The sequence below is a fragment of the Callithrix jacchus genome, chromosome 9, assembly GCF_049354715.1.
Source record: "Callithrix jacchus isolate 240 chromosome 9, calJac240_pri, whole genome shotgun sequence".
NCBI classification, from domain to species: Eukaryota; Metazoa; Chordata; class Mammalia; order Primates; family Cebidae; genus Callithrix; species Callithrix jacchus.
The window spans coordinates 67,394,343-67,419,231 of NC_133510.1; the positions used below are offsets into that span (position 1 = coordinate 67,394,343).

The 24,889-nt window shown below is 54.0% G+C and overlaps 2 protein-coding genes across 5 annotated transcripts; both read right to left on the minus strand.

Moving 5' to 3' along the window:
- Positions 1–2,856: 2,856 nt before the first annotated feature.
- On the minus strand, positions 2,857–6,374 carry SMIM41 (small integral membrane protein 41). 2 transcript variants are annotated; one of them, XM_035256702.3, is made up of 2 exons: positions 5,956–6,374; positions 2,857–3,349 (listed from the first exon to the last, which is right to left on the minus strand). In XM_035256702.3, exon 1 carries the CDS (start codon positions 6,347–6,349, stop codon positions 6,062–6,064), a length of 288 nt encoding a protein of 95 aa, XP_035112593.2. In that variant the 5' UTR covers positions 6,350–6,374; the 3' UTR covers positions 2,857–3,349; positions 5,956–6,061. The 2 variants fall into 2 exon arrangements, with proteins under 2 accessions (XP_035112593.2, XP_035112594.2); XM_035256703.3 differs by having other exon boundaries at positions 2,857–5,870.
- A 2,257-nt stretch (positions 6,375–8,631) lies between these two features.
- Positions 8,632–16,809, minus strand: ATG101 (autophagy related 101). Of its 3 annotated transcripts, XM_035256701.3 has the most exons (5): positions 16,545–16,809; positions 16,324–16,456; positions 13,418–13,653; positions 12,244–12,566; positions 8,632–9,328 (listed from the first exon to the last, which is right to left on the minus strand). In XM_035256701.3, exons 4-5 carry the CDS (start codon positions 12,493–12,495, stop codon positions 8,924–8,926), a joined length of 657 nt encoding a protein of 218 aa, XP_035112592.1. In that variant the 5' UTR covers positions 12,496–12,566; positions 13,418–13,653; positions 16,324–16,456; positions 16,545–16,809; the 3' UTR covers positions 8,632–8,923. The 3 variants fall into 3 exon arrangements, with proteins under 3 accessions (XP_035112592.1, XP_078192721.1, XP_009002087.1); XM_078336595.1 differs by lacking the exon at positions 13,418–13,653; XM_009003839.5 differs by lacking the exons at positions 13,418–13,653; positions 16,324–16,456.
- Between the last annotated feature and the right edge of the window lie 8,080 nt (positions 16,810–24,889).

Below are 24,889 nucleotides of genomic sequence, written 5' to 3' on the forward strand. Positions count from 1 at the left end.
ATGTGACTGGGAGGGCAGCCTGGCAGCTGTGGAGCAGGATGAGGATCCTTTTTGCATGTTTGTTTGATTTTGTATCGTCTGATTATGCCTAGATAAGACAGGTGCCTGGGAAAGCATTCACACAGCATGAAGGAGTGTGTCCTCGCAAGTCTGTTCCTCTCCTTGCAGTGGGCTGGCAGGCCACAGGCAACCGCAGCACCATCTTCTTCTGTATGGAGCTTTGTTTGGAGGCTGAGGCGTAGGGGTGGGAGCAGTTCAGCTGGGCAGAAGTCTCCCCCACTTCTCCCCTCCAAGGCTCCAGGCTGGAGGTCCCCTCCCAGCAGCCCAGAACTGCTCGGGGCACGGAGGCCCCTGGCCAATCCCTCAGTTTCCAAAATCGTCTCTTCCTCAGCTGCCAAGAGAGCCCACTCCACGGCCTCCCCCCACCTCCCTGAGTGCTCCTATCCCTGCCCCTGCTAGGGCTGCGGCCCCCATCTCCTGCCTCCTCGCCTCATTCTGATGCATTCCTGCAGCTTCACTTTCCACCTCCAGCAGCATCAGGGCTCAGAACTCTCTCTGCTGAACCCCAGTCCTACACACTCATTGTCCATCTGATGGCTCCCCTCCAACTCAAGGTGCCACAGCTGAGCTCATCGGCTGCCCCTCTGCCCATGCCCCATCAGCAGCAGACATGGGTTAGCTTGTGGCCACCCAGCATCTGTTCACCCCAGACTGACCAGGCCCAGCTCTGGTGAACAGACAGCCCCCTACTTTGGACCCTGTGGTCTGTGGTGTTCCCTCCACCTCTACCCTAATCCAAGTACAGCATGTGACCAAAGTCTAGAACATTCCATATTCTCAGCATAGGACTGTTTCAGGGTTAGCACAGAGTCAACCAGGATCAATGGCAGCAAACTCCAGGGTTTGGTCCAAGTGACGTAGGAGAAGCCCTCCCTCTTTCCTGATAGGTTTGAACCCGAGAGGCCGTAAAGCCAACGTCTGCCTCATGTGGAGGCGGGGAACGCACACCGCCAACACTCACATGCATTTTCTTGGCGTCTGGTGTTTGCCAAGCTCCCTACATGTGTGGATCCTACTTTGTCCTGACAAAACGTGGCATGAGCTGGGCCCTATTTTTCCAACCCTAAGGAGGAGGGAATTGAGCCACAGAGAGGTTAAGGGCCTTGTCAGGCCACTCAGCTAATCACTACGGTGCCTGAATTCAAATCCAGGCCGTGTGATTACAGAGTCCTTGCTCTCGACCACCAGGCTCTACTGCCAGAAGTCAACGCAGGCAAGCAGAGCTACAGGAGGAGGGGAAACTGAGGCCTGCTCCCACCATGGGGCCCTGAATCATGCTGGGCCTGAGGCCAGAGCCACCCCTAGACTTTTCAGTTACATGGGCCAATACGTTCCCTTCTGCCTGAGCCAAATATAGTTTGCGTTTTCTATAAATTCAGACCAAAAAAGTCCTAACTGATAACACATCCTCTCAGTGGGTGGCACCACCACACACGCAGTATTCAGACCGGAAACCAGAGCATCATCCTCCCCTCCTCCCTCTCCCTCATCCCTCACATCTGATCAGTGACCAAAGCCAGTGTCCCAGCTCTGGCCCTCTTCTTACCCCCAGTCCTGGCGACTATCATTTTTGCTGGGTTTTGACAACAGCCTCCTTGCCTCTTCTCTGCTTCCAGCCTGCTACCCCCACCACAAACTTACCCCCCAGTTCTTTCAGATCCAGATCTTACCATGTCACTTCTGGCTTGAAACCCTCCAGATGCTTCGCTGTTCCTGGTGTAAGCTCCAACTCCTGCCCAGGCCCCCCTACCCACTGCCCTGGTCACACCTCCCTTGCCTGCCCTGCCCCAGCCCACCTGTTTCTGAAGCTCGCTGCTTCACCCCTCCAAATCTCTGCCTGAAATGCTCTTGCCCCCTTCTTGCCAGGTGAATGCCCAGTGGTGATGCCACCTCCTCTGTGAGTTGCACTTTGCTAACCCCAGTGGAGCTCTCACTCTCTGCTGTCTGCTCTTTTGCTCTGGGCTCTTTTTATTGTCTATTTTAACTTCAGTTTTGTGAGCCCGCTCTTTACTAGACTGTGAGCTCTGCAGGGGCAGGGGCTCTGTCTTGTTTATCTCCTCATCCCCACGCCCCAGAGCATGCCTGGCACAGAGTGATCACTCAGTAAACACTCATGAAAAAGAATATGATGAAGTGTTTCCAGGAACAGAGAGTGGGTTCTATGCCTCTCTCCTGGTTCTATACTTCTGATGAGTTCTATACTTCTCTCCTCTTCTCCCTCTTCTCCTCCTCTCCTCCTTCTTCTCTTCTCTTCTTTCTTCTCTGGGGATGGTCAGATTTAGGGAAAATAATGATGCTACAGGATGATCACTGTGCAGAAAGACTTTTTTCAATGAACAAGCATGTTACCTATTTGGTCAATGACAAACCAGTGATATTGTCATCGCCACTTTATAAACGAAGAGACTGAGGTTTAGGAAGGTTTTGCAATCTAGAATTCCATGCACATGTTCACGAATCCACTCTCAAAAGCCAGGGCTCAGGTTGGACTCTGATGAGACCCCAGCAGTGAGTGGTTGAATGAAGTGGCGCTTTTGCCCACATTGGCCACACGGGGGCAGCCGAGTGCTGACGAGAGTGGCTTTCTGCCCCCCGCCCCCCCCCCCCACCTCACACCCACCCTTGGAAGATGTGGATCTGAGGGTGCAAGGGGAAAGGCCACCACTGAGAAGAGGCCAGGGGACAGGGGCTGAGGTTGCTATATATGCTAGAAGCAGGTCAAACTGGAGGGGAGCCAGGGAACAAACCACTAACTCCTAGAGTCAAGAGCTGGAGACATAGAGGGTAGACCAGAAATTTGCATCACCAGCATATTTAATGAGAGGCCACCGAAAGTGATGCAGCATTTCTGGATGGCAGGGGCGCCACAGGTCTGCAAATGGGAGGCACTGACTCGGAGCAGGGGCGGGTCACTGTCAGACCACTGCTGCCTCACACCAGACAGGACAGGTGTGCACTCATGTCCTCAGAGGCCAGAAGGCAGAGGGCACAGCCAGCACCTGCTGCGCCAAGCATCCAGGACGTGTGGCCACTTCAGTGCCCAGGACATGCAGCAGGCCCCAAGCGGGCTGGGAGTGTGCAGGCCCACACCGAGGACTTCCTGCAGTCCAGCAGAGCAGTTCAGAGGCAGCGGCTGGGTGCAAGGATCCCAGGTTGAGGTCTCACCACGAGCCAGGTATCTCCCAGTCTGTCATCTGCATCAAGAATGAGCTGAGGGTGGCATGAGTTCCCCAGAGGGGCAGCAGGAGAGTGGGCTCTCTGGTCAGCAGATGATGCAGGGCTCAGGAATCTGTAGAGAGAACCACCCCCATCTTTTCTGGAGAGGGAGCCGCACGATGTGGATGGTGAGGAAGGGACTGCATAAACCCCTCACAGCCTTTCCCAGCTTAGGGAAAATCTCAGGGGCTGGAGGAAGGTGAGGGCAAGGTCTGAACCCATCAGCTGCCCCAGCCCTTCCCCCATGGACAGTGCAGGCTAAGGGAGCTGGCTGGGTTTCCAAGTACCTGGCTTCTCTCCCTGGCACTCAGGCCTGCACCCATCCCCCCACCTCTCACTACCAGCTGGAGCCTGAGAGATGGGGTGACAGCAGCACCCACTTCCCAATTTTCCACATTCTTTCCTGCCCACTCAGCCTAACAGCCTTGACCGGGGTCAGAGTTCCATGACAAACATCTCAGTCTCTTCCCGAAGGAACACTGAGGTCTCTGGCACACCCCACGGCCTCCTTTCCAAGCACTGGGCCCAGGAACAGTAACAGGAGGAAGTTGGAGGAAGAAAGCCTTTGCCCCTGCCTCTATCCCCAGCCCCGGCCCTGTCCTGGGTGTGAGCAGACATGAAGATGCTGGGGGCAAAGCCCTTCCCAGCACCAAATTGCTCTATACCCTCACACCACAGCAACTTGAGCCCAAAGACCAAACCAAAGGTCATCAGCCTTCAGCCCTGATCCCTGGCTCTGACGGCTTGGATTTTTTTCCATGGATGTTTATTCCAGCTGACCCTCTGAGCCCATCCCCCACTCAGGTTCAGGCCAGAAAAGCTGAGCCCAGCTGGCTAGGAAGCTGTTGCTGGCATCTGGAAGACTGCTCCCTGTAGACAGAGGGCAGGGAGGGCCCTGGGGAAGCAAGGACAGGAAGGGGGCAGTGACACAGAGGTTTGGGGGTCCACACCTGATTCACAAATGTATGAAGAGAGGCCATATTTTGCACCAGCATCTCAAAGAGTGAAAAGAAAGCAGGGGAGGACAGAACAAGAGGGGCCCCCAAGTGCCAGAATGGGCCATGAACTTGGAATCAGGGCCCAGAGTCTGCTTCCGGCTCTGTCATTCACATGAGCATGTCACTTACTGTTCTCTGAGCTTCCCTGTATGTATAAGGAAGGGGTTCCCCATGATCTGGGGACCCTCTCTCCCAGCGGGGAAAGGAGAGGAGAGCATGGGGCCAGAGGGTGACAGGCAAGGCGTCTGGAAGAAACTGGGTACAATCAAGAGAGGAAGTTCCCATCCTCTCCTCCAGAAAAGGGAGGCAGGAATGTCCCCTGGACCCAGCCCCCTGCCTGTGCCAGGTACAGTAACACACACGTGGCACACACCCCTCAGGGCCCTGGACAGCCCTCCTACTTAGGGGGCAGGGGCAGCGGCCCTGAGGTGAGAAGTCCCTGGCTCAGCAAGCCCAGTGTGGGATTAACGCCAAATCCTGGGCTGCTGGGCAGAGATCACACGTCGTCATCAGCTTCGCAGCTACTTAGCTGCACCTGCCCGCATCCTCCCCCTGCCCCTCACAGGCACCCAACCTGACTCCTTTCTTGGAGGGAAACCGGGACCCTGCCCTACCCCAGACAAGTTGGGGGGGGGCTCCAGAATCAGGGGGTAAGAGAGGCCAAAGTCACCCTCAAAAAACAAACATTTCCACCCACAGAAACCTCCAGGGGCTCCTAGGTGCAAAGCTGAACAGAGGGAAGGAACAGTGAAGGCCTCTCCAGCCTCTGTGGCTCTTCCCAGGTGGCCTTGGTCTGTAGTTACCTTGTCCTCGGGTCATCCAGGCCCTTCCCTCCAGATGGCTCCTGTCCTTGGAGAGACAGAGCGAGACACCCAGAGAGAGCCCCCATAGCTGGGAGTCCTCAGCCCCACTTCCTGGAGCAGTGCTTCTGAGGCCCCCCAGCTGCTGGGAACCCTGCCATCCACGCCCCACAACACACACCACACAAAGCTCCTTGCTCTGGGTTACATCTGCTCCCCCACCCCACTGCTCCACGACATAAGCAGCGGCCAGGGAAGAGCCTTCCACACACCTCCCCATGCCCAGGGCCACCCAGGCCCCTGGCTCTGCCTTCAACATAACCACACTCTCCTCCCTGTCTCAAGAGGAAGGAAGTCCAGGCAAAGAATCTCCCTCAAGCCCCCTTCCAGGGAAAAGACTTCAGGAAGCTGAGACCAAAGGCTGAAGCTGTCTGCCTGTCTCCTCAGCCCCATGGAGTGCAGAATTGGGCCTAGGACCTATAGGGGCTGGAGCAGATGCAGACCGTGGAGGTGAGGGCAGGGTCCAGGGAAGAAGCCCCCAAAGCACGCTGCGGCCTCTGGACTCCCTCCTCTGTCATCCTCCTGCCTCCACAACCACCCTACAGTTGCACAGCAGCTTCTGCTCCTAGAAAAAGGGCATAAGGTGGGAAAACTTAAGACGGGAAGAGGGGGCCAGAGCTGCGGGAGACACCATCCGGGGCAGGGTGTGTGATCCCGCACACCTGGGTGGCTGCAGCCCCACCCACCGTGGACTTACGGAGCTGGGAACCGGAGTCGCTGACAAACAGGTGCCTTGCTGCAACCGGATAAGCCCCTCAGTAAGGAAGCTACTGGAGCCTTCCAGGCCCCCACGCCCGTACTCCCGATCCCTGCCCTCTCACCTGTGTGGGGCACGCCGCTTCGGAAAAGGGGTAGGAACCGCAGCAGCCGTCCGCGCGGAGTCCGGGGCGGCACGGGGACGGAAGACCTCCGAGCGCAACTGGGCGCCTAGGAGTGGTCGTCGTCATCGCTGTTCTCTCCGCGGGCATTGCCGGGCTCGGGCTCGCGGGACGTACGCTGCTCGCGGGCCAGCAGCGCTGTCAGGCCCTGGGCGCGGAGGAGGAGGCCGCCGCCCAGGAACAGGACCCCACAGAGCACCAGCAGGGACAGCACGCCCAGCACCACCGCCTGCACCGCGCGCGGCCCCTCGGGGGGCTCCGGCGGCGACCCCGACTGGTTGCAGCAGGAGCTCAGCCAGGCGGCTCCAGCCGCAGGGCCCGCCTGAGAGCCGTTCATGCTCCAGCGCCTGCTGCCCAGATGTGGTGGGATCGCCAGATGTGCGGGAGGCCAGGCTGGCGGGCGGGCAAACGGCTGCGTCAGGGAGGGAACTAAGGGGCGGACCCCAGGCGCCCTACGCCCCCACCCGCTGCGCAGAGTGCTTGTGCCCTTCCTAGACAGAGCTCCAGCCGCTGTGGGCTACTGGCCCACAGGCCGGGACTCTGGGGCGGGGCCGCCTTATTTCTTCTCATCCCCTTGGCCCATAGGCACCCCCGTGCGAGTCTAGCCAGCCAAAACCAGGAACCCTGTCCCCAAGAGTCCCTCCCCTTCGCAAAGAGGGCCAAGAGGTCCACCTGGGCAGAGCCCTGAGCAGATCTTCAGACCCCATTCCCACGTGCAGGCTGGGGTGCTGCCCCTCTAAGCAGGACACAAGACAAAGGAGACAAAAGCGACTGTCCCCTTTCTTGGGCTTTTTGTCCCTATACCAAAGTTCTATGCTGCCAGGTGGCCCAGGTGACTGCTGAGCCAGGAGGCACACAGGCAGCCCTGAGGATAAGTGACTCCCACCCTTCCTTGTCTGTCATCCCTTCTGGAAGCTTCCTGGGGCTGGACAAGCAAGACAGTGCCTCCTGCAGACTCCACAGCAGGGAGACATTCAGGCAGAGCAGAGCAGAGCATGGGGATTTCAAGGTCCACCCCACACATTTTCTCAGGCCCCACAGGCCAAGGAGAGCCACATTTACAGACCAACAGGAGAGCACAGATTTGAGCCACCAGAACTCCAGTCCTGACCCTGGACAAATCAGTCCCTCACTTCAGGGAAATCACAATGCCAGAAGGGATGGAAATGTTGCTGTGCTGTGCACCGGGCAGCCCACTGCCAACTAGGCGTCTCGTGGCCAAGCCAGTGGAGGAGTTGTGGAGCAGAGTCCAGCTGCAGAAAAGCACAGACTGGAAAAGCAGATAGGGAAGGAAGACCCTCCTGCCAGGTCTACCAAAAAATTCCATAGCAAGCCTTGAGTCTTCTTTTAAAAAATAAAGTCACTACCAGCCAATACCTGTACCAGTCAACCCCTCAGAAGGGATTAGATTAGCTGACGGCTTGCTGGGAGGAAAACAGGAAGAGTCCCCGAACTGCACCATGCCAAGTGGGGATCACATACTATCGAGAACTTGCTACAAATAGGCCTTCTCCAACTATAAACACCCCTCCTGAATGCTCCAACTCTGATGCCCCAGAGATCGAGTAGAACATCACAAAACTTATCAGGAAACAACACGTGGCCAAGGGTGACTTGAAATGGGAAAAGCACATTCCAAATGCAAACACTTCCTGGCCATCCTGGCTACCTACCCTGCTCCAGGACCATAGACAAGACCCCCCTACTCCCACCCCATTTCTCCCATTAGCATCCCTCCCTACACACAATTCACTTAGTCTGTTTAGAACTGGCTCAGAAGCAGCCCAAAGCATTGTGAAACATGGACTGTATCGATGAGCGCACAGCACACAAGGGGGCTGGAGTATGTGGGTGTGGAAATGAATGTGAGTTCCTGAGGCAATGGTAAGACCCAGCCCAAGCTAGAAGTGTCACCAGATGCCAGGTAGTCTCAAGCTGACCCATCTGTCTCCAGACACCTCCCCACATCAGATGACCCTTCTGGTGCACGTGGGGATCTGTGTGCACTCTGTGAAGGCAGAGAAGTTACTCTCTGGGTCCATGATGAAGCAAGACCAGTAACATAAAGGCCAGGGATGTCACAGCTTCCCTAGAAAGGGAGGAGATAACAAGGGAACAGAAAACCAAATACCACATGTTCTCACATCTAAGTGGGAGCTACATGATGAGAACACATGGACACACAGAGGGGAACAATGCACACTGGGGCCTTTTGGAGGGTAGGAAGAGGGAGAGGATCAGAAAAATAACTAATGGGTCCTGGGCTCAATACCTGGGTGATGAAATAATCTGCAAAATGAACGTTTAGAAAAAAAAGTAGAGTTTGGAAGTATTAAACTAGGGAGTAGATTGGTGGAGAAAAAGGGAGGAGAAGCAGCTTAGTCACATCCAAAAGCAAGAGACCCTCACCCTCCAATGTACCTTCATTCATGGGATTGGTTACGGCCACATCTGGGTAACACCTGCTTTGTGTGAATATCCAGACAGAGTTTTTAATATGCCTTTAATCCCATCCGCCCACTTCATCTTGGAATAATGCTCTCAATACAAACCTGTGTCCTCATAGGAATGCCAGAAAGTGTTAACACGTCGGGGCAGACACAAGCCAAGGGGAGATGGTTCCACCCAAACTCACATTCTCAACTTTATTCCCCATGCTAGTGGTGGCTCTTCTATACAGTAGAGAAGGAAGGGGCCCACCAGGGGTATGGAGAGAGTACAGGCAGGACTGAACCGTCTGCAAAGGTGAAAGGATGACCAGAGGCTGGCAACCACAAAACAAAACCAGCACCGCCCCTTCCAAGTCTCACGCATGACCCAGGGCAGGTTCCAAGGCCCACAGGCCTAACAGCACAACCCCCCAAAGCCGAGGTCTGGGAGCCATCGAGGAGCTCCCAGAAACCGGGTGGGCTCAGAGGGCAAGGGTGTCTTTGATGAGCCTGCGCATGGTGGTGGTGACGGAGGTGCCCAGGGCATCAGTGATCTGGAAGGAGATCTTGTAGAGGTAGGGCTGCACGTCCCGCAAGCCTGTGTCAAACACATTATCCACCTCCGACTGTGTGGGCATCTTGGGTAGGTACTCGTGCCGATTCATCACCTCCACGATGTTGATGATCTTCTCACAGAGTTTCTCGCCCACCTTTTCCCTGCAGATCTGCCGCTCCTGCTCTGTGGCCAGGGCTACCACATGCACCTTGACCGTCCACACTTCCCATGGGATGCACTCGTCTGAGAAAGGCCAGCGAGACTTCTTCTTCTGGTAGAACTCCAAGGACATCTGCCCCAGCCCATCGCCACCAGAGTTGCGCAGTGCATCCTGGGGAAGAAGGGAACGAATGAGCAAGCTGAGGCCTCTGAGCTCCCGCCTGTGAGTGCTGCTTCCCACGCCCCAAGGAATTATGCTCTCTGAGCTACAGTAATCATGCAGGGATGGCAAGGAAACAAGACTGGGAGAGGGTAAAGGACTTGGGTGAAGTGACACAGCAAACTGCCAGCCAGAAATTGTGTAGTGCAAGCAAACCAACGAAATCTGTCTCCAAACTCAACTCCTCCAGCGTGGTGAAGAACTGATTATTACAGGAATAACTGGTCTGTAGGCACGTATTCTGAGCCAGCAACTACACACACAACCCCACTGGCTCCTCTCAACAAACCCCGTGAACTCTCACTCAGGCAGCACGAGGCTTAGAGGAGTCAGGTAGCTTGCAAGAGTCACATGCCTATGAATGGCTGGACCGGGGTTGGAATCTGGATTGTCTCATTTCAAAATCCTTGCTTTTCACCTTTCCATTAAAGGCCTTCTCCTTCCACACCACCACCCCTTTAGCCCATGTCCTTCAAAATGTTCTCTCAAATCACCTCATCAACATCTCCCTCTTCGCTGTAACCTGTATTTGTCTTCTCCACTGCCAATTAAACATAATCCTTTCGGTATTTTTTTTTTTTTAAGAGACTGGGCCTTACTCTGTCACCCATGCTGGAGTGCACTGGAGCAATCATGGCTCACTGCAGCCTCGGACTCCTGGGTCCCACCTCAGCCTCCTGAGTAGCTGATACTGTAAGCACACTTGGCTAATTTTTAATTTTTTTTTTATTTTGTTGGAGTCAGGGTATTGTTACGTTATCCAGACTGGTCTGGAACTCCTGGGCTCAAGCAATCCTCCTGCTTCAGCCTCTCAAAGTGCTGGGATTACAGTCGAAAGCCACTGCGCCCAGTCCACAGTCTCTTTTATGAAAGCAGGAAGAGGGAATTGTAGAGCCCAGGGATCCTTACTCATAAAGAAGGAAACCAAGCAACAGAATGGGGAAGGGAAGTACCAGGACAGACCATACCTGGCGCCTCTCCCTCCTCTACCCTGAGAAGCAAATATGACCATCCAGTCCAGTGATTCTGCCCATGCCACCCCATGGGTGTGGGTAGCCCCATACTCCTCTTCTGAGGGCACCCAGGACCCAGAAGCTCCTTTCCGCCTGACTTAATGCCACCCCAGAGGATAAGGATGCCTAAAATCCTTATCAGGGAAGAGGCTCTCCTTCACTGACAAACCAAGGTCATGCAATCTTGAATGGCTAACACACCTGTAATGCTTACTGTGTAACAGGTTCTGTTCCAAACATTGGACATATTTGACTTATTTAGTCCTTGCGGTGCACCGCCCTTTGAGGTAAATAGGATTATTATTCCAATTTTGAGTGGAGCCACTAGCCGAAAGTCACACACTTGCCGGGTGGTAGAGCCCGGCCCCAAAGCCCATGCTCTTAACCTCTCTGTGGCACCTTCCTCTCACGGACACCTGGAGGACAGAGGGCTGAATGCTACTGCTTCTCTTAAGGGTGACTAGGAAACCGCTTACAGACCTGCCCTTTCTGGGTTTGGAGGGCCAACGGGGGATAGCTTTTACGTGACCCTGGGCAACCCCCTGCAATGTGCACACAGTGTCTAGCACAGTGGAGAACTCTGTAAACATTTATGGAATGACAGTCAGACACACCGCTCCCCTGTGTTCTAACACCAGAGCAGATGCCTTTAAAAGAAAAATTACAGGCATGGGCACACTGGCTCATGCCAGTAATTCAAGACCAACCTGGAGTTCGAGACCAGCCTGGGCAACACAGTAACACCCATTCTCTATAAAAAAAATTCTTTTCTTCTTTTTGACAGGGTCTTGCTCTGTCACCCATGCTGGAGTACGGTGGCATGATCATGGCTCACTGCAGCCTCGAACTCCTAAGCTCAAGCAGTTCTCCCGCCTCAGCTGCTCAAGTGTCTGGGACTATAGGCATGTGCTGCCATGTACCACTAATTTATTGTTTGTAGAGACAGAGTTTTGCCATGCTTCCAGGGCTGGTCTTCAACTCCTGGGCTCAAGCAATCTCACCACCTCAGTCTCCCAAAGTGCTGAGACAACTGGTTGTGAGCCACCAGCCGTGACAAAAAATTCTTCAACTATTAGCTGGGGATGGTGGTGGTGGTGTACACCTGTGGTCCTAGCTGTTTGGAAAGCTGAGGTGGGAGGACTGCTCAAGGCCCAGGAGTTCACGATTGGGGTGACACAGTGAGATTCTGTCTCAAAAAAATTAAAAAAGGAAGAGAGAAAAATTATCCCAAAACCTAAAATGCAATTTAAAAAAATAAAAGAAAATAAAAATTATGTTTACTACTTTAAAACTTAAAAGTACCCACTCAATAAAATGATGACACTGACTCTGACCACAGGAAAACCACACTACCACTCCCACCTCCTGAGGTGACCAACATCAGCAGCCTGCTGTGTCCCTTCCATATCTTTTTCCTACCCAGGCACTCACAAACACATGCCACACTGCCATCAGGGACACTCCATCTTGGATGGCAGCCACCTGAGCTAAGCAAGCCGCCCTCTAGGGGAGTCTCATGTGGGAAAGGAAAAGTGGAAGCAGAAGTAGAGAGAGCTGTCCCAGAGAGGTCAAGACCACAGAAGCAAGGATGGCCGAGGGGCCTGGCCGCCAACGCTGTTAGGGCTTCCTGCTATCCCTTTTACCCCTAGGCACATTTATGAGTGTCTCCCTCCTCCACTCCACCCCCCAACACACACAGACACACACGCCCTCCCCTGAAGAGGAGCACTCCACACACCTGTTCCTCAGAACCTGAAAGAATCCAATACACACACTCAGGAGGTTGGGTCCAGAGCAAGCTGAGATGGAGGGGCACTCGAGGTCCCCCTGCCACCCGCTGTGCCACACCCTTACCTTGAACTCCCCAACAACCTTGCGCAGGGCACGGTCCAGTTCCTCAGAAGAGACACGAACGTAGGTGAAGTCGATGAAGTCACAGTCGACATCCTGGGTGCCCACGGTGCCAATGGAGTAGGTGCCCTCCTTCTTATAGTGGAACTTGCCCGTGCTCCGGTGCAGAAGCACCGTGTGCAGCACAGCCAGCAAGGCCTCCTCCACCTGCCGGCCCTCCACCGACACCTCTAGCACCTCCGAGCGACAGTTCATCCTGCAGCCAGTAACCCACACCAACGTGGGGAACGAGGACAAAGACAGGGATTTCCTACCCAAGGGCCACCCTGCAAGAGAAGCGCAGGTCAGAATGCTGACATCTTCTTCAACAGTCCACAGGTTATCTGTTCACTTCCTTCTAGGCTCAGCTCAGCTTCTGCCTCCACTGGCCCTTCTCTGCATTTTGGCAGCACAGACTACCAGAGAGAATCATCAACTCTCAGGATCAGAAAGGGCAAGAGCTTCAAAGTTATCGTCCAAAGGACAGGCCCGGATTCCATTTTATGGCCTTCAATGTAGTTTACAGCACATGCTCACTGTGCAACATCTGTCAGGCACTAGCCATTCAAAGGCAAGCACAGCCCCTGCCCTCAGGCTGACAGGATGAAGGAAAAGTAGGCAAAGTGAACATTATCACCATGGAGAGAGTCCGAGGTGGGGAATAAGCAGCACAGGAAGATTGGAGTCTGATTTCCTGGGACCTTGAGTGACCAGGTTAAGGCATCAGCACTCTGTCCTAAGAGCAGTGAAGAGTCAATGCATCACTGTGCCAAGATTGAATCTGTGCATTAGAAATGTACCTCTGGGCCGGGTGCAGTGGCTCACACCTGTAATCCCAGCAATTTGGGAGGACAATGCAAATCACTTGAGCTCAAAAGTTCAAGACCAGACTGGGCGGCAACATGATGACGCCCCATCTCCACCAAAAGTGCAAAAAATTAGCCAGGCCTGGTGGCAAGTGCCTGGAGTTCCACCTACTTGAGGGGCTGGGGCAAGAGGATCACCTGAACCTGGGAGGTTGAGGCTGCAGTGAGCTGAGATGATGCCACTGTGCTCCAGCCTGGGTGACAAAGTGAGACCCTGTCTCAAAAAGAAAAAAAAAAAAGTAATACAAGAAATTTTTGAAAAAGAAAAGTACCTCTGGCTAAAGGGCAAAGAATGGCACTCTACTGTGCTGAGGTCACAGCTGCTCTGAGAAGTCAATGAAGGCAGGAGGTCTGGGCTAAAGGGCAAAGGATGGCTCTCTACTGTGCTGAGGTCACAGCTGCCCTGAGAAGTCAATGAAGGCAGGAGGTCCGGGCTTTAAACCATGACTGAGGCACATAGTCCAAGTCTCACCTGGGACAGCCACACCACAGATTCTAGGGTAAAAACCTGTGGATTTAAAGAAGGCACAAAGGCAGGGCAGAGAAGTCAGTTAGAGGCCACTACGGTGGATGTAGTTATGGAAGCAGCATAATCAGGTGTGGGGGTTTCATGCCCAACAGTCCTGGCTCTGAATCCCACCTCATCCACATCTTGCTCTGTGACCTTAAGTAAATCCCTCAACCTCTCTGAACTTCTTATTTGCAAACTGGGATAGTAGTGAGAGTTAAGGTAACACACATAAAATACAGTAGACTAGTAGTGAAAAACCATGACTTAAAAGCCAGACAACCTAGACTGGAACTCCACTCTGCCACTTGCTCCAGGCTCATGATCTGGGCAGACTGCTTAACAGCTACCTGCCATGTATGCAAAGGAGTTAATAATGGCTACCGTGAAAGAGTTATCTTGCGGGCTGAATGAGTGAGCATTTGTAAAACACTGAAAGCAGAACCTGACAAGCAGTAAACATCCAGGAAGTAGTAGCTGCTGTAATTCATTATTATATTGTTATTGCCAAGAGAGGATGCAAGGCTATACCGCAGGAGTGGAGGCAGTGGGGAGGACAGAACAACAGACTTGAGAACCAGAATGTAGAAACTAACAAATCCATGCCCAGAGGGAGACAGAACTTCAAGTTCCTCAGCTGAGAGTGTTCAGCTTGCAAACTTCCCTGACAGAGAATTCACTACCTCTCACAACAACCAGTTCTATTCAGTTATTTTTATTTTTTTTATTTTTTTGAGATGGGGTCTCACTCCATCAACCAGATTGGAGTACAGTGGCATGATCCTCTGCTCACTGCAACTTCTGCCTCCCAGGTTCCCATCCCAGCCTCCAAGCAGCTGGGACTACAGGCGCACACCACCACACCTGGCTAATTTTTTGTATTTTTAGTAGAGACAGGGTTTCGCCATGTTGCCCAAGCTGGTCTCCAACTCCTGATCCACCCGCTTGGGCTCCCAAAGTGCTGGGATTACCACACCCAGTCCAGTTATTCTTTCTGCTGAAGGAATCTGTCTCTTAGCACTTCAAACCACTGGTTTTAGTTCTGGTACCCAAAGCCACACAAAATAAGTCTCACCTCTTTTCCACAGTGAGCCTTTATTTAGAGGCAGCTCTTCCACCACCCCCTCACCCTTTCTACAGGCTGAAGGTCCCCAGTCCTCAAAACCATGCCTGTGCCATGTCATTTCTTATCTGCATGGAATCCTGGCACCTCTCCTCTAAGTATATTTCATTCATCTGGTTGACAGATGGTGAATATAAGAAGTATATTTCAGTTTGTCTCTGCCCCTTTTAAAATCTTTTTTTTTTTTCTGAGATGGAGTCTCACTGTCACCCAGGCTGGAGTGCAGTGACACGATCATAGCTCACTACAACCTCCACCTCCCAGGTTCAAGTGATTCTCCTGCCTCAGACTCCCAAGTAGCTAGGATTACAAGTATGCATCACTATCCCTGACTTATTTTTGTATTTTTAGTAGAGATGGGGCTACCCCATGTTGGCAAGGCTGGTCTCGAACTCCTTACCTCAGGTAATCTGCCTGCCTCGGCCTCCCAAAGTGCTGGGATTACAGGCATGAGCCACCGTGCCCAGCCATCTCTGCCCCTTTTAAACTGGTGCTCAGCACAGGATATGGACAACAGTCTTTGGACTGCACAGAGATCAGCCCAGTTCTGCCTCTCACCTGGCAATCAGGTATCAAGCACGATCGGGTATCAAGCACCATCATGTTTTGTTTTTGTCTCTACCACTAGACAGACAATTCCTATATTGTGTTTATAGGGCAGAGACCATATTCATCACTATAATGGTGATTCCTAGTACCTAGTACAAAACTACTGCTCAATTCATCCCAACCCAGGAATTCCAGCTTCTTGCAGGGGTTGCTGGATTAGTTTATCATACACGCTTGCAGCAAGAACGAGAAGGGCAGCTGGGCATGGTGGCTTACGCCTGTAATCCCAACACTTTGGGAGGCCGAGGCAGGCAGGTCACAAGGTCAGGAGTTGGAGACCAGCCTGGCCAATATGGTGAAACCCCGTCTCTCCTAAAAATACAAAAATTAGCCAGGCATGGTGGTGGCGCCTGTAGTCCCAGCTACTCGGGAGGCTGAGGCAGGAGAATCGCTTAAACCTGAGAGGCAGAGGTTGCAGCTAGCCTAGACGGCACTATTGCACTCCAGCCTGGGTAACAGAGCAAGAATCTGTCTAAAAAAAAAAAAAAAAAAAAAAAGAGAGAGAGAGAGAGAGAGAAAGGCTCTCTTGCTCATTTCGCCCTCTATTTTAACTCCATCCAGCAGGTTCTTCCCATCTAGAGACTCCTGGCTCTGGTCTGGCGCCCTTTCTTCCACGACTTTTCCCTCTTGTGTCCCCCGCAATCATTCATACAACCCATACAGCTCATTTTTGACCTAAGCCCGGGTTCCCCCCTCATTCTACATGCTATTTTAGGATATACTCCTCCAAGAAATCTGTCCTGACCAACCCCATTCTCCTTCCCAGCAGCCACATTTGGTCTGGGAAAACCTTGTCCTTTGCCCCACAATGAGCAGTAAGCAGCAGGGCCCACCAGATTAGGGTCTGCAAAGTCTCATCCCTCTGGTGCCCCCGAGGGGCAGAAGCTAACAGCCTCCTTCTCAAGCCTGGCTGGAGGGCAGGGTACGCCTATTCCCACCTAGAGGGTAGAGTCCGGACCACGGATTCCTCAGGCTTGGCTCATGCCCTTCCTCCTCCTCCTCCTCACGCCCAGGTGCGACCTCCGCAGGTATGCGTCAACCTCCCCGCGGCGCTGAGCCACAAGAGACAGGCTGAAGGCAAAAAAACAGAAAGCTATTTGGCTTCATATCAAGAGACTCGGGAGGGACGCAGGAAGGAATGCCCGCCCGGGTCCCGTACCTCTCGCCGCCACTATGCGCGAACCTCCACCGTCCAAGGAACCAGGGAGGACTGGAGTCCTCGGGTGTCTCGGGGGCGGCGCCCCGCGCCCAGGCTGACCGGACTCGGAAGCTGGAGGAGTACCCTCGTTCCGCCACCCCGGGGGATGCCCACGCCTGCACAGGAGAGGGGCCAGACAGTTAAAACAGCTCCCACCTCCCCTAACCCCGTCCACGACCGGGCTCTCAGAGACCAGACTACCCCGGTCGGAGGCTGAGCCGGGACCGGAAGCCGCACCGCCCCCAGCGCGCCGGGAGGCTCACCAGATCCCGCGGCCCCGGAGGGGGCACGTGCCCAGCTGGCCGGGCCTCCGCACGCATGCAGCCGGACGCATCGTCCGCATAGTCACAGGAGCATATACAGATAGTCATGCGTTGCTCTCTGATCTGGAGGCTACTCCTTTCGTGGTTCTTTCTCGGATTCTAAGATTTGATGGTGAGGAAGATCCCCCTCATATGGACGAGTCCATTCAGCCCACCTCTGAGAACGCAGTGGTGTTTCGGCCGGCACAACTCACTTCCGCCATAGAGACGGGAGGGAAGGAAGGAGCCGGATGGGCTCTCCGCCGCCTCCCTAGGCCGAGCGGAGTCATCGGCTGCGTGCCCGGCCCGTGAACGCAGACATGTGCCCAACTCAGTCCAGACTGAGAGGCCTGGAAAGGGCACCGATCTCCACAAGATGAGGGGCATACCCCGTAGAGAGAGGTCCTACACCTCTGTGCTGTAGGGTGCCCAGTGGATTGCAAAACTTGAGCTTGTTCAATGTGCATAACTGGATCCCCGGCCTCCCAACCACACAGATGCTGGAGAAAGGGCTTCATCTCGAAGTGTTGGCTTTATACAGCAGCACTACTTGGTACTCCCCAGTGACCAGTCTGGTGACAGTCCTTTGGAGACTTGTAATTCGGCCATTGCTTCTCTGCGTGACCCTTGACATCACTCATCCTTTCTGATGCTCTCTATAAACAGGCGGCTGTGGTGAGGATCACAGGAGATAACTCATATGAAAGATATGTGACCTGTAAAGTGTAATATCAGTACAAGTGTACTTTTAGTGTTGTGTAACTTCCTGGAACGTGTCCGGTTCTCCATGCAGGTTGTAAGCCAGGAGCAGACAGGGGTTAGAGAGCTCTGTTAATGCCAGCACGCCCTTTAGGAGGCACTCTTAAGATGTTACTTAGGGATTAGGATGCTGTTTTCTGGCCACTGGGGTACCTCACGGCTGTGATCCCAACCCTTCGGGAAGCTGAGGATGGAGCATCACCTGAGGCTAGGAGTTCAAGAGCAGCCTGGTCAACATAGTGAGACTCTCCCATCTTTGAAATAAAAATTTAAAACTTAGCTGGACATGTTGGTGTGCCCTTGTTGTCCCAGCTACTTCAGAGGCTGAGGTGGAGGATCACTTGAGTCCAGGAGGTTGAGGCTGCAGTGAGCCATAATCACACCAATGCACTCCAGGCTGGATGACAGAGCAAGATCCTCTCTCCAAAAAAAAAAAAAAAAAAAAAAAGCCAGGTGTGGTGGGTCACACCTGCCTGCAATCCTAGCATTTTGGGAGGCAGAGGCGGGCGGATCACGAGGTCAGGAGTTCAAGACCAGACTGGCCAACGTGGTGAAATCCCATCTCTACTAAAAAAATACAAAGATTAGCTGGGCATGGTGGCTCATGCCTGTAATCCCAGCTACTTGGGAAACTGAGGTAGGAGAATTGCTTGAACCAGGACCCAGGAGGTGAAGGTTGCAGTGAGCTGAGATCGCACTGCTGCACTCCAGCCTGGGCTACAGAGTGAGACTCCACCTCAAAAAAAAAAAATTTAGCCAGGCTTGGTGGTGGGCACCTGTAATCCCAGCAACTTGGGAGGCTGAGGCAGAAGAATTGCTTGAACCTGGGAGGTGGAGGTTGCAATGAGTCGAGATTGCACCACGTGCTCCAGTCTGGTGCAATCTCAGCTGGAGATCTGTCTCAAAAAAAAAAAAGCTTCTTTTCCTAATGCATGCTTTTATCTCCCAAAATAATAGATAATAACAGATAACATTTATTAGGTGGGAATGGTCATGATTTTAAATATCATATATGTGTACATATAAACTTAAACCTGATGCTAATCAATCCTGCAACATAGATAAGAAATTGGGCTGGGTGCGGTGGCTCATGCCTGTAATCCCAACATTGGGAGGCCAAGGCAGATGGATCATTTGAGGTCACCAGCCTAGCCAACATGGTGAAACCCCGTCTCTACTAAAAATACAAAAAAATTAGCTAGGAGTGGTGGCACACACCTATAGTGCCAGCTACACAGGAGGCTGAGGCAGGAGAATTGCTTGAACCCGGGAGGCAGAAGTGGCAGTGAGTAGAGATCACGCCTGGGCGACAGAGTGACACTGCATCTTAGAAAACAAAAAGGCTGAGTGTGGTGGCTCACATCTGTAATCCCAGCACTTTGGGAGGCAGAGGCCGGGGGATCATGAGATCAGGAGTTTGAGACCAGCTTGGTCAGCATGGTGAAACCCCTATTAAAAACACAAAAAATTAGCCAGGAGTGGTGGCCCTCGCCTGTAATCACAGCTACTTGGGAGGCTGGGTCAGGAGAATTGCTTGGATCTGGGAGTTGGAGGTTACAGTGAGCGGAGATTGTGCCACTGCACTCCAGCCTGGGTGACAGAGTGAGACTCCATCTCAAAAAAGAAAAAGAAAGAAAATAAAAGAAAGTGATGCTGGGAGAGGCTAAGTAAGTTCCCCAAGGTCACTCAGTAAATAACAGAGCCTGGAGTTCAAGTCCAAGTCTGTTTACCACTGCAGGGGCTCGGGAGCTCTCTTTCTGGCTGGCTTCTCCAGCCAACTATTTCCTATGCTCCAGCACTCTCCAATACACCTCCACCCACCAGTAGTGTCCTGGTAAATACTTGGCACCTGCTCTTGGGTAGGGGAAATGCCTTGATTTGTAGCATTTGCCCATTTTCTACCATACCCGATTTCAAGCAACAAGACATCACTGAACGCGGAGTCCAGAATGGATGGATTATTGCATCTTGATTATCAGGGTTAGAATCAGCTCCTGAGGGCCAGTACCAGCTGGCTCCAGCACACCACTGTCACCACGTCACCCTCAGGCTTCCTGCTCCTGCTCAGTTGTTCCAAAGCCAGCTAGCTGCACGAGCTCCTCCTGCTCTGGCTGACCTTCCCCCATCATCTGTTCCCTGTCCTCTTTCCTTCCTCCCCACAGTTCTGCCCTTTTACAGCCCTTGCCTCATATCCCAGGTGTGGCTGCCTCTCTTGGGAGAGAGAGAAAGCTGCCTGCCCTGTAGACCAGCAACCTCTTCAGGAGGCTGCAGAAAACCAGAAGGCAATTAGGACGGAATATTGAGAGGGAAGGCTCTGTAAGGAGCTGAAGGAGAGGGAATCAAGGGAGGTTGGAACCAGTCCTGGGGTGGAGGAGGTGCCAGAGCCTACCCCCAGGGACTGCCAGTGAGTAAGGGGGTGACTGATCTCTCTAGCCACTGACACACTCCGTCTCAGAGCCCTTTGCTGCCACTAGCCTGACATCATCATCATCATCATCACTACCAGGCATTGAGCCTTACTAGGTACCATGCCGGCACTCAGGCCCTATTTTGCTGATTTTTCCAACTACCTTTCAAAGTAGATACAATCCACCTCCCCATCACCCCACTCTCTGATTTACTGATACTGTAACTGAAGCCCAGTGATACATAGCGATGCATAGTGGTTTGCTGTGATGCTTAATTTTATGTGTCAACTTGACTGGGACACAGGGTGCCCAGACATTTGGTTAAGTATGATCCTGCGGTGTTCTGATGAGACTAACATTGGAATCGGCAGACTGAGTGAAGCGGATTTTCCTCCCCTGAGTGGAGCGACTTTATCCGGTCTGCTGAAGGCCTAGTAGAATAAAAACGTTGACCCTCCAGTGAGTAAGGGGAACTCCTGCCTGCCTGCCTTAGAGCTGGGACATCAGTCTTTTCCTGCCTTCAGACTCCAACTGCCTTCAGGTATCGGTTTCTCCTGGGTCTCGAGACTGAAATGACACCAGCAGCTCTCCTGACTTCAGATCCTAGAACTTGTCACCCAATTCTTTATAATAAACCCCTCTCAGCCAGGCATGGTGGCTCACACCTCTAATCCCAGCACCTTGGGAGGCCAAGGCGGGCAGATCACTTGAGGTCAGGAGTTCAAGACCAGCCTGCCCAACATGGCAAAACTCCGTCTCTACTAAAAATACAAAAATTAGGCTGGCACAGTGGTGCACACCTGTAATCCCAGCTACTCAGGAGGCTGAGGCAGGAAAATTGCTTGAAACCAGGAGGTGGAGGTTGCAGTGAGCCGAGATAGCACCACTGCACTCCTGCCTGGGGACAGAGCAGACTCTGTCTCAAAAAAAACAAAATAGAAAGTGACACATTCAGAGTGAAGAGGAGTCCCAAGCCCTGCTCTCAGCAAGTCCCAGGCACCAGGAGAAAACCAGGACAGCTTGAGAGAGCACCAGGCAGCAACCTAAGGAGATGGCAGGGAAGGGGGATGATTCCAGGAAGAAGTGGGAATTACTCTAGGAAGGCTTCCTGGAGAAGGGAGAAGGAAAAAGCTGGGGGTGGGGGCAGGGGCAGAGAGTGAAAACTGAGGGTTCTGGGTGAGAGAGGCAAGAATAGAGAGGGCAGACTTTTCAGCCAGAGCCTAGAGCACGGCCGCCAAGCAGGCAGACGACTGGCTAAGACTGTCTGAGCCATGCCTGCAGCAAAGGCCTATGGGGAGACCTTGAGGGCCAACCCAAGACCTTGGGAGCAGGCAGCTGGCTTTGCACGGCGAGCGCGGCCTCGGATGGCCCCAACTCATCCTGGTGTGTGCCCAGGGGAGAGCGGAGCCCCAAAGCTGCCCCTGCAAGCCACCCCAGCCGCTCCAGAGCTGACCCCAGTGGCATCACAGGGAGTGACTCAAGTCCCAGCAACAACAATGAGTGCGACTGACGTCAGGCCAGGGCTCCTGACTGTGGCCGGGCTGGCTGGAAAGCCAGCACCCTGCCTGCCGACCCTCCTGCCTGGGCAGGCTGCAGGGGTGAGGAGGACCAGCTGTCCCCCTCTGACATCTGCCCCCTGGGATCACGGGCAGGTGCTCTTCGACCTCCCACCCTTTCTGGGATGTCACTTCCAGACCCCACCCTCCCTGACAGGGAAAATGGCTGGGTGGATGAAAGAGTAGCAGAGAGTGTGAGAAAGGGGCGCCTCCAGCCCCAACCTGCCAACCTTACCAGGCAGCCTGGAGACCAGGAGCAGGCCGGGAGTGGCCTGTGTCTGTTCGTTCTCCTAAGGACCCAGGGATCTGTCCATGTTGGGGCAGGGTTGTGTGGCTTTTTATTTCCAGAAAGGTTTGTGTTTGTCTGGCCAAGTTGGGGTAAGGGCCAGGCTTTATTTCTGTGCATCGGTCCCTTGGGGGTGCGGGACTGTCTCTCCTTGCTGCAAGCTCTGTTCCTTTGAGGGCTGTTCCGAGTATCTGTCATTCTTTAAGGAAGGAGATTCTGGACTACTGTGCTTGCAAAAGGTTGGGGGGCTGTTTACCACCCCTGATAAGGGATTCTCTGTCTCTGCCTCTAGGAGTTGTTTTTCTGCTTCTGGTTTCTTGTGGGGCAGGGGGCATCTCTCTATCTGTCCTCATGGTATCCCAGCTACCTGGGGCCCTGGGGTGGAGTCCAGGTTTCCTGCGTGGCTATGCCAAGGCTGAGTTCCCTGGTTGGAGGCCTCTTCCCTCTGATGTTCTCTGGGCTAGGAGCATAGCGACAGTCAGCACCCTGCCTGCCTGGCTTGCAGCTGGGCACTGCTCCCTGCTAACGCAGCATGTACCCAGACAGCCCCCCCGCACTCCCCTCCTGTCCCAGCTGCCACCCCCAGCCCCTGCAGCCATGCCAGGCCTGATTTATGGTCCTGAGTTGGGGCTGGACAGTGCCAGCACCTGGGTCAGACCTTGAGGAGACCTCAAGTGGCACCCCTGGCCTGGCAGGGTCAGGGCCCAGGAGGAGGCGATGGGGAGCCAGGGTGCTGGGGAGGATGAACAGAGCAGGGGCCCAGGCATGGCAGGCAGGATGTGGACGCCAAGGCCTCAAGGGCCCATAGGCTTCCCGCAGGCTCCAAGTCCAGCTGAAGACTCAGAAATGTGCCTCCTGCCCTGAGAAGTTCTCTGGCTTGTGTAGAAAAGGAGATACTGGGAACTGAAAAGGCCTTTTCCTCTACTTTGCACTGACTCCTTCCTGTACTCACCATCAGAGGCTGGAGGTTTCAAACTCCCACTGGCCAGCCCAGGCCAAACCCAACAGTCTCCCAACCTGGGGCCCAGGAAGAGGCCTGAGAGCCTGAGGCTGGAGCAAGGATGGAGGCAGAGGTTTGGGGCAGAGACTGCAGCCTGGATCTGAGCACTGGCTGCCCCAGGGAAGACAGAGCAGCTGCCCCCGGAGCTATGAGGCTGCAAGGCCAGGCCCTGGCAGGGCTGGATGCCAGATGGACAGAGGCTCACCCCTTCAACCTCATCCTCTGAGGAGGCCCAGTGGCCCTGGGGCTCTGCTGCAGCCAGGGACTTTGGGAGAGGGGCTGGGACTTGTCCAGATGTCCAAGCTACAACTCTCTTAGGATTCCAGGCCCAGTTCACACAAGGCCCCCCAGCACTGCCTCACCAGGGTCCAACTCTGACGTGTCTGGCACAACTGCCTCATAGCTGCAAGAGGATGTCACTGCTGACTGTCCGGACCACACAGCGGCCTCTGACAAGTCTCTCTCATGCTGCTCTCTGCAGTAGCAGAGCCGCCACCACACAGCTGAGCATGCTGGGTGCTCAGAGCAGGCCATGTGGACAGGATACCCCATTATATCACGGTCACCAATGACCTTCAAGAGCTTCTCACCTCCTAGAGGCTGACCCTTACCACCCACCTTCATAATTGAGACCAGGTGGCTGGAGCCCAGGTGTGGGGCAGCTTCCTCCACATTGGCCCCCGGGAAGGGCTACAGGCACAGACCCCGGGGGCGCAGAGCTCCCCCTCAGTCCCCAGACCTCAAAGCCACCCCTCCCGAGTCACAGTGGCACCTCAGGACTGAGGAGGGGGCCAGGGCCTCAGGGCACTGGGCCCAGCGTGGGTGGGGTGGGGGAGACAGAGAGGCAGGCTTCCTGGGTCTCCGCGTAAGGACAAACAGCAGACTTTGAGGCCTTGGAAAATCCCGCCTGGGATTCCAGGCCCTGCCGGCGTCACTGCCTTTTGACTATTGTCCCCGTCGGAAATGGGCCCAGCCCCCCCCCCAGCCTGGACAGAGCAGCCATTGTGAGGCCCCATCAGGCTCAATGCCCCCTTGTTTGCCCTCCCATCCTCTAGCAAGACTTGGAGGCCAGTTCTTCCAGTTGCTGAGTGGAAAGAAAGGGCCTGCCTCTGGGCTCCAACCCTTGGGCGGGGCAGGGTGGGGCAGGGTGGGCTGGAGGAACCAGCCCCCCCAGCCCGTACCCTAATTGCCAGGGTCCCAAAAAGGAACCACCATCAATGGAGCTTCTTATTTTTGAGGCCCTGGGCAGGGAGACCTAGTGGTGAAGTAGCCAGAAGCACCGGGCTCAGCTACTCACAAGCCAGGTGACCTTGGGAAAGTCATATCCTCTCTCTGAAGTGAATTCTCCTTTTTAAAAACAATAGCTGACATTTATTGGATGCTTGCTATGTGCCAGGCACTGCAAGAAACACTTTGCATGTATTCACTTCTATAATCTTTATAGCAACTTCATAAAATAGATTCATTTTCTCATTTCTAGGTGAAAATACTGAGACACAGCAAGGTGAACTAACCTGCCCCAAATCACTCAGCTGGTCAGAGCTGGAGCCAAGTGTAAGCCCAGCCCGAGGGCTCCAGGGTCCCTGCTTTCACCATTCTCCCATGGTGCTCCTGTGAGGTTCTGACAGTCAGGCTGTCCTCAGCGGATGGCAGCGAGGGCTGGAAATCACGTGTCAGCTGAAAATAGTCTGCCGGGGTGGACTCTGCAATCTACCTGCTAGCCTCGTCCGTAAATACGGAGATGAACCCTAGGCTCCACCCCACTCCCAGCCCTGGCCCCTCCCTGAACCTCTGAGCAGCCCTCTTGCCTTCCCTAGCAGCCTGTCCTTTCCCTACCTCTGTCTGTGCTACAGGCAGGGAGCTGGAGGTGAGTCACCCAAAGGAGAAGGACTCGGTCCAGCTGGCCGGCAGATTTCCCAGCAAGCTTTACTCCTAACCAGTCTCACCTCCCCATTCAACAGATGGGAAACTGAGACTCAGTGAGGAGGAGGGGCT